The sequence below is a fragment of the Raphanus sativus genome, unplaced genomic scaffold (genome assembly GCF_000801105.2).
Source record: "Raphanus sativus cultivar WK10039 unplaced genomic scaffold, ASM80110v3 Scaffold2731, whole genome shotgun sequence".
Taxonomy (NCBI): domain Eukaryota; kingdom Viridiplantae; phylum Streptophyta; class Magnoliopsida; order Brassicales; family Brassicaceae; genus Raphanus; species Raphanus sativus.
In genome coordinates, this window is record NW_026618039.1 from 1 (window position 1) to 14,128 (window position 14,128).

General features: G+C 38.6%; 4 protein-coding genes across 6 annotated transcripts; 2 read left to right on the top strand and 2 right to left on the bottom strand.

Annotated features, from left to right (window-relative positions):
* Positions 1-5: 5 nt before the first annotated feature.
* LOC130505952 (aconitate hydratase 2, mitochondrial-like) lies at positions 6-4,530 on the bottom strand (the record flags this gene model as incomplete). Its single annotated transcript, XM_057000556.1, has 17 exons — positions 4,101-4,530; positions 3,516-3,620; positions 3,258-3,418; positions 3,077-3,169; positions 2,817-3,002; positions 2,516-2,677; positions 2,270-2,414; positions 2,035-2,177; positions 1,894-1,950; positions 1,745-1,824; positions 1,577-1,652; positions 1,289-1,474; positions 1,129-1,196; positions 937-1,055; positions 724-845; positions 539-637; positions 6-467 (listed from the first exon to the last, which is right to left on the bottom strand). Coding segments are annotated over exons 1-17 (2,571 nt in total), but the record flags the coding sequence as incomplete, so codon positions are not given.
* A 516-nt stretch (positions 4,531-5,046) lies between these two features.
* On the bottom strand, positions 5,047-7,253 carry LOC130505953 (uncharacterized). 3 transcript variants are annotated; one of them, XM_057000558.1, is made up of 9 exons: positions 7,063-7,253; positions 6,839-6,895; positions 6,681-6,733; positions 6,520-6,571; positions 6,315-6,380; positions 6,164-6,223; positions 5,766-5,808; positions 5,592-5,642; positions 5,047-5,422 (listed from the first exon to the last, which is right to left on the bottom strand). In XM_057000558.1, exons 1-9 carry the CDS (start codon positions 7,166-7,168, stop codon positions 5,359-5,361), a joined length of 552 nt encoding a protein of 183 aa, XP_056856538.1. In that variant the 5' UTR covers positions 7,169-7,253; the 3' UTR covers positions 5,047-5,358. The 3 variants fall into 3 exon arrangements, with proteins under 3 accessions (XP_056856538.1, XP_056856537.1, XP_056856539.1); XM_057000557.1 differs by having other exon boundaries at positions 7,057-7,247; XM_057000559.1 differs by having other exon boundaries at positions 7,053-7,224.
* A 1,432-nt stretch (positions 7,254-8,685) lies between these two features.
* Positions 8,686-9,312, top strand: LOC130505954 (uncharacterized). The gene has a single exon (XM_057000560.1). It carries the CDS (start codon positions 8,785-8,787, stop codon positions 9,133-9,135), a length of 351 nt encoding a protein of 116 aa, XP_056856540.1. The 5' UTR covers positions 8,686-8,784; the 3' UTR covers positions 9,136-9,312.
* Positions 9,313-10,692: 1,380 nt separating this feature from the next.
* LOC108818856 (probable beta-1,3-galactosyltransferase 4) lies at positions 10,693-13,655 on the top strand. Its single transcript, XM_057000561.1, has 11 exons — positions 10,693-11,153; positions 11,450-11,540; positions 11,630-11,694; positions 11,787-11,998; positions 12,085-12,148; positions 12,228-12,300; positions 12,373-12,493; positions 12,579-12,666; positions 12,750-12,875; positions 12,954-13,060; positions 13,132-13,655. The coding sequence occupies exons 1-11, from the start codon at positions 11,029-11,031 to the stop codon at positions 13,278-13,280; spliced, it is 1,221 nt and encodes a 406-aa protein (XP_056856541.1). The 5' UTR covers positions 10,693-11,028; the 3' UTR covers positions 13,281-13,655.
* The last annotated feature ends 473 nt before the right edge of the window (positions 13,656-14,128 follow it).

Below are 14,128 nucleotides of genomic sequence, written 5' to 3' on the forward strand. Positions count from 1 at the left end.
AAAACGCTGAGTTTTTCACCAGTGGGAACATGAACAGTCTTGGGACCAACTTCTCCTTTCAAGAGCTTGTTAACAAGACGAATGTTAGCAAAGGTACCACGAGCCATCACTTCATCGTTTCCCCTACGGCTTCCATACGAGTTGAAGTCAGTTTGACTCACGCCACGGTCCATTAAAAACTTTGCAGCTGGACTAGTCTTCTGAATGTTTCCCGCCGGAGAGATGTGATCCGTCGTCACGCTGTCTCCGAAGTTGAGCAAGCAGTAGGCGTCCTTCACTTCACGAGGACCAGGTGGGTCTGCTGTCATGTTCTTGAAGTAAGGAGGTTCGTGAATGTACGTGGAGTTCGAATCCCATGAATACAGTGTTGAACCAGGTGCAGAGAGTTCGTTCCACAAGGGGTTTCCTTGTGTTATTGTCTCGTATGAGCTCTTGAACATGCTCGGTAGCACGCTGTATTGTACAACCTATTCAAAAGAGTACCACAAAGTTTAGCAAATGAAAACATGTGAAGAGCTTATGCTGAGTGTGTGTATACCTTAGCAACTTCCTCATTGCTTGGCCATATGTCCCTAAGGAACACATTTTTGCCATCCTTTCCGGTTCCTAAAGGCTCAGTCTCAAAATCAATATCAACCTGTAACCACAGGAGACAAAACATAAACATGCATTTCAAGATACAAATCCCAAAGGTCATGACTGAAAGATGAAAAAAATACAAACCGTTCCAGCAAGGGCATAAGCAACAACTAATGGTGGTGAAGCAAGATAGTTAGCTCTTGTTTGTGGATGAACACGCCCTTCAAAGTTTCTGTTACCAGAGAGCACAGCTGCTGGAATGATATCTGTCACACAAAAGAAGCAGTATAGGAACATTATGTTATATATTTGGGAAAATAATAGTATGTTGGTGTATAACATGAGGATGTTTATTACCAGTTCCTTCTATAGCAGCAGCAACTGATTTATCAAGGTCACCAGAGTTCCCAATGCATGTTGTGCAACCGTAACCAACAATTTGGAATCCTTGTTTGTTCAAGTCCTCTCGGAGTCCACTGCAGAGAAGAAGGTAAAGGTTTCAGTATAGATATTCCATGATCATATAAGGTTATGTAGATGGAAACACACCTTCGGTCCAGATATTTCTCGACAACTCTAGACCCTGGAGCAAGACTTGTCTTAACCCATGGTTTAACCTGAATCATAACGTCAAAAAAACATTCAAAACATGATATATAAACCAGGCTATCTCTCAGGGTTAAAGTCTCGGAGCAAAGCGGGAACTCACCTTGAGGCCAAGATCGTAAGCTTTTTTGGCAACGAGTGCAGCACCGATCATGACACTAGGGTTTGATGTGTTTGTACAACTAGTGATTGCGGCAATAACAACACTACCGTGATTGATCTCAGCAGGTTGTCCATCGTATGAGAACTTCACAACTTCTCCTTGTTTTTCTTTTGGCACTGCAAAACCCTTGAAGACAAAAGAAAACAATAGTCTCTTACAGATTAGACAAACAAAAGTAACAACTTCATTGTGCGTTTAGGTGATAGACCACAAGTTGCAGCATCTCACCTTGAATCCAACAGGATTGTCAAGGCATGCATGCCAGTCAGCCTTCATATCTTTCAGAGGCACTCGGTCATGAGGCCTGTTGAACAGAAAGATGGGTTATTAACATTAGAGGAAGGTAAGAGAGATGGGTCAGAACTTTTCTAATAATTAACAAAGTGAAAAGTATACCTTTTAGGACCAGAGATACATGGTTCAACATGTCCCAAGTCCAATTGCAAATAAGATGTGTATGATCTTTCTTGTTGAGGCTGCATGCATTATAGTCCATATTATCAGGAGTTGACAAACTTGTCTAAAGATTGAAGAGATGTACATACCTCGTTGTAGTCAACGAACATATTGTTTGCACGCAAGTATGATTCTATCATTGACACCTAAGGCAAACCAAGTTGTCCATCAAGTAAGTCACAGAAACTAGAGGCACACATGATAGATAGATAGATAGAAAGAAGACTCACAGTTTCGTCGCTTCTTCCTGTCAACTTCAGGTACTCGAGTGTAACATGGTCCACTGGGAAGAAACCCATTGTTGCTCCGTACTCAGGGGACATGTTTGCAATTGTGGCTCTATCAGCCAGTGAAAGTTCACTCATCCCCTCACCTTCACATTGAAATAAAAACGATGAAATATGTATACACTGACTAGCAAACTGTCCACAAAGAAAATCAAAGTCATGCGACTAAGGTTCTCACCATAAAACTCAACAAACTTGCCGACAACACCATGCTTCCTTAGTATTTGGGTCACAGTGAGAACTAAATCAGTAGCTGTGACACCTTCCTTCAACTTTCCATCCAACTTAAATCCAACCACGCCTGGTAACACCATGCTCATTGGCTGACAAGTTTTTTTTTTTGAAATACCATATCAGTACACAAGACAAACATAGACCAAAAAATGAACACTGGAAGGTGTAGAGAGGAGATATAAGCTATCACCTGACCAAGCATTGCTGCCTCTGCTTCAATTCCTCCAACACCCCACCCAGCGACTCCTAGTCCATCAATCATGGTGGTGTGGGAATCGGTTCCAACAACACTGTCAGGGTAGAGAAATCCACCTGAGTTGAAAACAACACGTCCAAGGTACTCCAAGTTTACCTGATGACATATATATAAGGACAATCTATCATAACAGTATCATTTGTTAGCATAATAAACAGACTAATACTATAACCACACTACTTTCATCATAATTAATTATACATTTCTAGATTAGTATGGCAGTATTATCTTGTACCTGATGGACAATCCCAGACCCAGGAGGAACGACCAGCATGTTTTGGAAGGCTGTTGAACCCCACTTAAGGAAGGCAAATCTTTCTTTGTTCCTCTTGAACTCAAGCTCCATGTTTTTCTGTGCGGCATCCTCTGACCTTGCAAAGTCAACTTGGACTGAGTGATCAACGACAAGATCCACAGGAACCTAAACATGACCAGGAAAATTATGAGAATGTGCTAGATTAAACACCCCAAAGCGATAAAGACAAATTCACTAACCAAGGGGTTAATCTTGTTAGGATCACTACCAAGATTCTTCACTGCGTCCCTCATAGAAGCAAGATCAACTAGAGCTGGTACTCCAGTAAAGTCCTAGGCAAGAAAGGCAAAAAGAACTTTAACTAATCAAGAAAAATATAAGTTAGCATATAGTAGATGTATTCTCCTAGTCACTACACACCTGTAAGATAACACGGGCTGGCTTGAAAGCGATTTCAACTTGCTTAGTAGAAGTATTCTCCCAGTCAAGGATTTTCTCAACGTCATTCTTTGTGACTTGATAGTTGTCACAATTACGAATTGCTGATTCCAGTAGTATTCTTACAGAGTATGGCAGCTTATCTGCAGTAACACGAAAGAGATGTTACCTTCACCAGAAATTTCATTACAAACTGATTACAACAGAAACAGAGAGTGGTAGTTGTCTGAGGAACCATACCAATTCTTGGATCGTTTAAAGCGGGTAAGGAGTAGTACTTTCCATACTCTCCACCACCAGGCTTTGGAAGACTCGTCAAAATATCCTTGTATGCATGCTCAGAAGCTGTGTTTTTATTCAAATCAAAACTATTAGAAATTTTATAACCATAGTTCAAATGACTCATGGTCATACCACATGAGTTTGGCTTGTCCATGATCTAAACAAATCCCATTTTATAAAGCAAAAAAAAAAAGATCTAGTAGCTATATAGACAATTTAATACAATTTTGTTTTAACAATCTAGAGATCGTATTCGTATATCTTAAATATTAACTCTTAAAAATAGGGTTTAAACCAAAGTTTCATTTGGCTATTTCCAATCAAGAAAGTTAATGCAAGAGGAAATAAAATGTTCATTAGCTAATTTCACTTTCATCAGGACATTTAAAAACGTTCATAATCCATGATAATCTACAGATAATATGTTTTACCGAAATGTTCAATATGAGATCAGATCTATGCAAGCAGTTGTGTTTGGTAATAAAGATTTCTTGTGAGACAAGTTATTAAGAGCAACCATTCAGGAAAGCAAACAAAACATACCCATGGAAGCGTATCTCCGCTCCAATCTATCCATCAACGGAGCGGAAACCCTAGCTTGAGCACGAAGGCTAGCTGGAGATCTCCAGCTCCCACCATGACTCCACCTCGTAGAGGCAGAGCACACACGGAACGAGCGTAGAGCCGACGAGAAGCTCCTAGATCGGCTCGTCTGGTTGAGAACCGACGCTGACGGAGCCGAAGCGGAAGCTGCAGGATTCGAGGCGATCTTGGAGAGGGGAGAAGAAGAAGAAAGCCTCGTCAGAGTAGTGGAGGCAGAACGAACGCCGGAAGTGGCGCGTCGATACATGGCTGAAGATCAAAAAACACTACTCCACAAAGAGAAACAAGGATCAAGGACGTTTATAGGAAGAAGAAGAAGATCGTGGAAGGAACGAAACAGAGAGAGACTTCGTCAAGGTTCTGAAAAGGCCTCTCTCAGACACACTCACTAAATATACAATGATGGCCTAGGCCACGTCAAGGGTATCTCCTTTAACCGTTGGATAGGAAAACGGACGGATATGATTTGTAAGCTGTACTTGTCAACGATTGCGTTATGTTTTTTTTGGAGATATGCAATAAAATATTCAATTATTGCAAATTATAGAAAGGTATTATTACAAAAAGGTTACAGGCTAACAGCTAAAGACCAACGTGAGAACATTCGAATAATTGGCTTTTCGTCCAAAGCTGAAGAATATTTCTTTTTACCAGAATTTTTTTTTTAAAAAGTTATATAATTGGAACTGGCCGAAACCAAGTAGGCTTTCTCCTCTGAATAGTAAAATTGGCATGAAAAATAAAATACTTTTCATTCAATCATGTCGTGTTACAAAATGAAAAAAAAAAAATCAATCATGAATCATGACGATGATGTTCAATTGCCTATGAAATAAAAATCGTTTTTAAATCCTGATAAATAAAAGTCAACGAGGAAGAGGGAGGGTAGGGTGAATGATAGGACTCTTCTTAAGCTATTAAGGCACAAAGAAAATCAAAGTCTCGAGCACAATGCCAAGAGACAACTCTCACCAAACAAAACAAATCATAAGGTGAGAGATGGCTTTTCATTTTTGACTCTTCTAAGTCCTCAATAACAACGTGTGAAAGGCCGCACATTTTAGGGTCCTCACAAGCTCTCTCTCTCTCTGAATAATATGTAAGATTCAAACACAATAGACTACAACAAACAGAAGATTGGACAAAACAACTTTGTTGGTTGTTACTGCGAGCGTGAACATGAGATATTGAGATGAGTTTAGGATGGTGGCTGCCAGGTCCCGGGCCTAAATGATGATCCGGACCCTGATGGCTCTGTTGTCCTGCATTCATCATCATCATCACTATTATTGGTTTGGATCCGATCACAATACCTTATTAGTTCTTTCATAGATACAGATTCTTACTAGTGGTTTTCTAACAATCCAAAAGAACGTTCACGGGTTCATACATGTGAGTCTAAATGTGTAGGTTTAAAAAAGGTAGACTTACTTTGGTTCGGGTGGTTCTGCAGTAACTATCTGGGGTTCATGTTCCTTGACCCTGTAAAAGCAAATGTGGAGAATATTTAGTTATAGTCGTCTTGTGATCGATGCACTCGGCAAATTGAAAGAATGTAACACAAGATATGATTTGTGAGAGCTATTATGAATCATGATGATTCACCTTGATTGATCTGCTTCTTCACTAGCATCCTCTCTTTTATCACCTTAAAAGCATTAACAAACAAACAAACAAACAAACAACCAAAAAGTCTTAATATGTCAGTCTTACTTCCACGAGTTGATGGTAGAATAACAAGTTCTAAGCTATCACCAGCCAAAACGGACGTGCAGGGAACGCTTTCATTATTCAGAACTCCATCATAATGACAGACGTCACCGAGCAATGCACATAGAAGTTTCTAATTTCAAGTTCATAAAACTACTATGATCATCACTGCACTAGATGCACACAGAAAGAATCAACAACCTTGAGATTTATAAACCTAGGAGGTTAGTCTTCAGTACTCTACACGGTGACTCCCTTATTCAACTGGAAGAAGCACAGGGAAAATGTAGTACCTTTAGAATCCGGTGGGAAATGGCGAACAAAGCTTGTCAAATCTGGACCCTCAACTTTACCTTTTATACAAAGAGAGAGAGGGCCAACATTAAGCGTCCACTTCTTCATAAATATACAAACAAATTAGGTAGGAAGTAAATGTAAAATTACCGATGGTCGTGATTTTGCGGCCAGTTCCTTCTCGGGCTTTCCTCTCCTCCTCTTCTTTCTTGAGACCTTTTGAAAAGACATTGAAGCCAAAAGAGACATAATAATAAGCATGGGCAGCAAAAGGAAAAATGAAAGTTTGAGAACACACTTAAAAAGGATTATATAAAGCAGTGCAAAATGTATTAACAATCTGGAAAACACCTACGAGCAACATTAAGCTTCACACGCTCACGCCTTGCTTCAAGTTCAGCCATTTCCTACACCATTAGAAAAAGATACTACTGAATGCAAAACCTAATCTTGCATGTGAAGAAGAACAGCACTTTGAGCTGACCTCACAAATATAAGAGGAGTTTTGATCTTTACCTCTGGAGTAGGAGCTCTTTTTCGCTGCCCATTCAGCCAACATATCCATTCAACTACAAGATTTGATCAAACATTAAAAAGAAAAAGAAATATGTGCCACAGATCCTATAGATGTCGGTAATGAAAGGAAAGTATAAAAGAAGGGAAGAGATAGATACCAGGAACAGAGGTTGGGTCCTCTTCTCGTCTAAAGACAACCCATCGCTTCTCCTTCACTGGAAAATATAAAGAAGTAAAATCAGAACATGTTATGAATCGTTAGATGAATCGTTTCATGAAATGAAAAAGGGGAAACACAATCCTTTTCAGAGCTCCTACGAAACCTAAGATTAAATAGGAAAAATAAAAAAAGAGGTTGAAAGGAACAATAACTCGCCCAGACCGTCGATCTCCTCCATCCTGGAGAAGTACTTGTTACCGGTCTTGTCTGCTCCGATGAAACTCTTGCTTCTGAACAATCCTGCTACTCTCGCCCATAGCCTCGACATTGCTTTTAGCTTCTTCTTCCGCCGCGATTGATTTCTTCTTTTGTTTGATCCCCGAAAACTCAACAGAAGAACACGTCGACAGTTGTTGTTCCCCCGGTCGGGTCTGCTCCGCCTTGGATCAAAAACTACGGGTTGGATCCGGATCCATCACTGGCTCGTTATATTGGGTTGCAATATAAGATTCGGCCCAATTACAGATTATTTTTTTTGGGCAACAATTACAGATGTTTAATGGGATATTTGAAGAAATGTTTTTGTTTTTACTGAAATTTTATTTAATTATATCTAAGATATGAATTCAAATTTAAATAGCTGCGTATTATATACTGATTTTTTTTAATAACACTTACTACCAAAAGCGTACATATCCGAAGTCTACCATTTTGCTGTAATATTTCTTACAAAAATTTGAAATGTTTCTTTGTCTCACAATAAGTAAAAAAAGTTATATATAAATGAAACACTTGAAAACTCATTCATAAAATAATTTTTTTGTGTCATAAAATTTAAACCATTTTTGTGTAGTAGGAGCATTTTATAGCAATTTTAAAAAATTTAATATAATTTAATGAAATTTTAGTGAAAAATGGGAAAAAATAATATTTTGTGAGCGAGTATTGTTGGCCGCGATTCGCGTCAGGAACTCCCGCTGCTTCGTACCCTTTTCAAAAATCAAAACCCTAAAAGGACCCCCAAAAACATCCATTTTTATAATTTTCCCACCTCTCTAAACCCAATCTTCCCGCCTCACTCACATCACACCCCTCTACTTCCTCTACAAATATAATAACCCTCACTTTCCCTTATCTTCATTACAGATGTTTATTTGGGATATTTGCTGAAATGTTTTTCTACTGAAATTTTATTTAATTGATATGTATTTAAATAGCTGGGTATTATATACTGAAAAATATATAATAGTTTTCAATTTTCATGACGCTTTTGATCAAAAGCGTACAGATTCATTAAATACCATTTTGCGGTAAACTTTTGTTGTTGAAATGTTTCTTTTTATCTCACAATAAGTAAAACAACTATATATAAATGAAACACTTGAAAACTCATTCATAAAATGCGAATTTTTGTGTTCATAAAATTTAAACCATTTTATAGCAATTTTAAAATTTTAATATAATTTAATGAAATTTTAGTGAAAAGGGGAAAACACTATTGGCTTTGATTGGTAATCTTACGGAATGATGGAATGATATTTTTACGCGATTTTATGAATATTTCACTAATTAAGAAAAATTGTGGATGATAAAAATATAAAGAGAATTTTCATTAATTCAAAATGTAAGTTTTAGTAGATTATTTGTGAAAAAATTATAAATTCAACATTTTAATGAAATTTTAGTGAAAAAGTGGAAAGGAAATATTGCGAGTATTGTTGGCCGCGATTCGCGTCAGGAACTCCCGCTGCTTCGTACCCTTTTCAAAAATCAAAACCCTAAAAGGACCCCCAAAAACATCCATTTTTATAATTTTCCCACCTCTCTAGACCCAATCTTCCCGCCTCTCACATCACACCCACTCTCCTTCTTCTACAATATAATAGCCCTCACTTTCCCTTATCTTCAAGCCCCCCAGCCTCACAATCTATTCCACATTCATCCATGAAGGGAATCTCGAGAAGAAACGACGGCTTCCACCGCTACTTGAAGCCTGGTGCTCTCGCCCAGATCCGCAACACTAGACTCAACCATAGATCCACCTTCCCCTTAACACTTTCCCTCCCGAGCCGTGTTGCAGACGCGGCGACGCCAACGACGATGGATCAGATGCCTGATCTCTTGAGAAAGACATACGGTCCCTCTCGCATCGGTCGGAAGAAACTGAGTCCTGCTAGATCTGTCCTGCGAACGATGGTGGATTTAAACCCTTCTCAGAACTCCACGCTTGAATCCGCTAGTAGTGGTGGTAATAACAACCTATTAAGTATCATCGATGCTTTAGTTGCTCACTGAATGTAACCCTACTTTGACACTAGATATAGTCTCTGTATCGATTAATTAATTACTTTATGAGTTACTACACTTGTGGAAAGATCTTCAATTCTCATCAAGACATTTGTTATTTGCATGTGTTGATTTCATTATAACGCCCGATTTGGTTCTAGATCATTAATTGGAGCTTTCAGTTTATATTTTGCTGTGTTTGTCTAGTACTGGTTGTTCTGGGGGTCATGGACAGTTAATATGTCTCTGTTTCCTTTATCATGGAAAGCGATTGTTACTATGGGCGAACCTTAGGCACTTGATTTGACTGGATCAAATTCACATTTGTAAAGTACTATAATATCTGCTACGCATACTAATGTTGACCACAAAAAGAAGAAGAAATAATGTAATGATCGTTTTCACGAATAATGGCAAAAAGTTATTAGGCCAGGCTTTAGATTTATCAAAATCTTAGTATTATTATAAGAGCTGAGGTATGGGGATCTTTAGAGAGATGGATATTTCCAAGAAGATGGATGGTCTTGATGAATATCAACAACCATCGTTCATAATCAGCAACCATACGACTAAAACCTCTTTCCAAGCCCAAAGGTTGCTTCCAAGCGTACACAGAAATGATTCCAGAGAGGCAGATCATAAAAGGAATGGCATCTATGAGACAACATTCAGTTTCCTGTCAGTGTTACCTAATTTGTCAATAGTTCACATAAAGCAGACAAAGAAAGATGATGACAATAGCGATAATGGTAGTGGTGATGATAACGATGAGAAGAGTAGTTGATTATGGAAGGAGCTTGAAAGAAACTGAAAGGAAGAGACATGAGCAAAGTTAGGTCATGTCAATTGACATAATAGAAAACAATGTTTATTGTTGGTTGAAACCGGATGATGTAAGGTTCTAAAGATTTGATTTAAAGATAAGTAAACACAAAGACTTTCACATGAAGATTAACATTCATTGAACTATACGATTCCAACCGTTGATGACAACGAGAGACGGACTCAAACTGCTATTGACAAAATCACAACAATAGTATCATATCTCTAACCAACTAAACAATTTTATTTCGTTTTTGTCCAAAAAAAAAACAATTTTATTTCGAGAAAAATAATTAGAGGTGAGTTGTAAGGGGGAAATGAAAGAGGATATCATGTGCGGAACACGTGGTCAGTATTGATTCCGTCTGTCGCTATTCTTCGACAGAACATGTGAATGTGAAATTCTAACCAAACAATATTCGTTATCGTTCGTGTTGAGATTCTTAAAACCATAAACATGAAACGCATAACCAAAAAATCAAAAAAATGTTATGATGATGTAAATTATTACTACTGCTAAGAGAATATGGTAAATAATAATCACTGTGTTGTTTTGAGTCTGGTTGACTATGTTCGTTGGTCAATTTATTCGTCGGCTGGTCATGTCGGTAGCTTCATCGTTTTTTTTCTTTTTTTTGTTACATATCCCAATCTACTTGATATTATTAAAGCGAAAGCTTAGCTAATAAAGCTGATAATTATGAATAATTTAAACCCATCCCGACACATAAAAAGGTTGACAGTAGTAGTAATACGAATGAGAGATTCCATTAATCTTCGGGCTTCAAAGAACAAAAGCCACGCACGTCTTTGCTTGTCGTCTTCTCTTTCTCACTAATCTTTTCTCTTACATCCATCTCCAATCTCTTTTTTCATAGGATCAATCAAACATCAAAAAAATCTAGTCTTTTTCTATCTCCGTCTCCGAGGAGAGGCAGATGCTCGATCTTTTACTGGATCTGAAATCTGGAGGCTTGTAGTTGACTCAGACCGAGTCGTGTCGGTGTCGTGAGATGGTCGTCTCTGGTTTAATACTTGTTTGAAGGAGATTCTTTCTGTTCTGGAGGCTTTGCTTAGAAGATGAAGCATCATCATCATAATAGAGGATTAGAGCTGTCGTCGGCTTCAAAGAGTTTTGTCTCCAAGAAATGGACTTTCTTTCTCTGTATCGGTTTCTTCTGCGCGGGAACTCTCTTCTCCGACAGGTAAAATAACAGAACAAATGCTCTGTTTAATTAACTTAACTCACCAATCTGTTTTGTTTTGTTTTGTTTCCCTGTTTGAATGATAAAGTTACAATGATTCTAGTTTCCTTCTTTGGTACCTCTCTATTTGGTAAAGTTAAAGACTTTTAAAAGTACAAAGCTCGTGATGCATTTTTAACCGACAAAAAAAAGAGAGAGTATATTCTCATAGACAAAATGCTTGAGATCCATCTGTAGTTCGTTGAAGAACAATAATCAATCATTGCATAATTAGTCTCTGTGTTTTTTTTCAATAGAATGTGGCCAGAGCCTGAAGCTAATGTTGTATCAAGGGAAGCTTCAGATGAACGGTTGCATCTAGTGTCAGAGGACTGTGACTCATCTAAAGTAAGTTTTGTGGTTTCCATGAACCCCTCCTCCTATAAGGATGTTCTTTGTTCCGAGTTGTTCATAGCCATTCTTCATGTCTTATTCAGAAAAGTTTGAAGCTTGAATCAAAAGACAGCCTTGGAGAAGCTTACAAGAGTCCAGATGCAATCCAGTAAGTGAAAAAAGACAAATCACTTCTTTTCTTTTCAACTGAGTTGTGGTTTTCTTTGTATCTGAGCCGCTTGAAATGGTGGGGTTATGCAGAACGCTAGACAAAACAATATCTACTCTTGAAATGGAGTTAGCGGCTGCTAGAGCGGCGCAAGAGTCAATCATGAATGGTTCACCAGTGTCTGATGATTTCAAACTCCCTGAAACCGTCACCAGAAGAAAGTATCTGATGGTCGTTGGTGTAAACACTGCGTTTAGCAGCAGAAAGCGTAGGGATTCAGTACGTGCTACCTGGATGCCTCCCGGTATGTTTGATCTAAAATAAAAGCTCCACGGTTTCAGCCTTTTGAGTATATTGTTTTTTGGGACTGAAACATGGATCTTCTTTTAGGTGAGGATAGAAAGAAGCTCGAGGAAGAGAAAGGAATCGTGATGCGGTTTGTGATAGGACATAGGTAACACCTTTTACCTTAAGACTGGCACATATCGTTGCTGGTTCCTGTACTACTGATTTGAGTGTGTGTCGTGCTGCAGTGCCACTCCTGGTGGGATTCTTGATAGAGCAATTCAGGCTGAAGAAAGTAAACATGGAGACTTCTTGAGGCTGGTAAGAGTCTGTTGTGGAGAGGTTGGTTCATGGCTATCTGTTATTAAACTATTTATGTTTGTTTTTGAGCAGGATCACGTTGAAGGTTACCTGGAGCTGTCAGCAAAGACTAAATCTTACTTTACCACGGCTTATGCATTGTGGGATGCAGACTTCTACGTGAAAGTAGATGATGATGTGCATGTAAATATAGGTGAGAACAAAAACACTCTTTGCTTTATCTCCATTGTTATGTTTTAGTCACATCTACTCACTTCTGTTACGGATACTCTCTGCAGCCACTCTTGGAGCTGAACTAGCAAGATACCGGATGAAGCCTCGAGTCTACATTGGTTGTATGAAGTCTGGACCCGTTCTTGCTCAGAAGTAAGCTATTCTCCTTCAAGAGAGATTTACTTTAATGATCTCATTGCCAATGTTTGTCTCACATTCTATTTCTCCATTGTTAGAGGAGTGAGATATCATGAACCGGAGTACTGGAAGTTTGGAGAAGAGGGTAACAAGTACTTCCGCCATGCCACTGGTCAGCTCTACGCTATTTCCAGGGAACTTGCGTCTTACATATCTATAAACCAGTGAGTTCTTTCCCATAGCCCATGCTTATGCACTCATACGTTGATTGTGTGCTAACCAGTGACAAACTGTGTATACAGAAACGTACTTCACAAGTATGTGAATGAGGATGTCTCTTTAGGATCATGGTTTCTTGGATTGGATGTGGAGCATGTAGATGACCGTAGGCTCTGTTGTGGTACAACAGGTAAAAAAAGAGAATCCAAGTTCCTTTATCTATTTTTCAAGTATGGAAGTTTGATTGATGAGAAAATGCAGATTGTGAGTGGAAGGCACAGGCAGGCAACATGTGTGTTGCCTCGTTTGATTGGAGCTGCAGTGGGATTTGTAGATCAGCGGATAGGATGAAGGATGTTCATCGGAGGTGTGGAGAAGGCCCAAATGCTCTCTTGGCTGCATCTTTCTGAACAAAAAAGTAAGAGAAGAAACACAATTGAGGAAGAAGAGTACAGGGAGAGACAACATCATGTTGTTGTAGTGTAGACACACACTGTAAAACTACTCAAAACTTCTGTTTCTATATATGTATGTATGTATGTATGTATCTTTTGAAGTGAGATGAGAAGGGTGCTTTTTGCTCTCCTTTCTTGTTTCTTTTTTAGTTCTCTGGAGGTCTGGAGTTTTCTGCACACAGAACTGCAGATTCTAGCTGCAAAAAAAGCAGACTCCATGAGCGCACTTTCAGAGAACATAGTCGTTGCATTGAGGTGTTTTCTTTGCTTGTGCTTAAAACATCCAAGTTTTGAGTTTTGCTTCTTTATGGGATTTACTTCTTTTGTTTATTTTGTATTTTGACTGTAGTTAAGCAACGGATGTGTGTGGAGTGAACACAAAAAAAACATAAAGTCATCTACGTTCATGCAAAAAATGGTTATGAATCCATGAAGATATATTAGATCTTCTTCAGAAATGATCATAAAAACATAGATCGGCGTCAATTTCCAGTTTGAATGCACTATGGAGAAGTATGTCAACTCCAAACCTGGAAAAAAATAAAAATTTAAATTATTTAATGAAGTTATAAAATAAAATAATTATTTAAAAAATGCACTTGCCACATAGTTCTGTTGGGTCTGTCGGGGTCTATGATTGATAAACCAGCTCTGTCTGGTATACCGAAAATATCTTCGACAGTGTACTGCGAGAAGGGAACAGTAAGTGGCACCATAAGATCGGAATAAACAGCAGCGAGGAGCCATCGGAGGAGCCACCGGAGGAGCCATCGGAGGAGCCACCGGAGGAGCCATCGGATGAG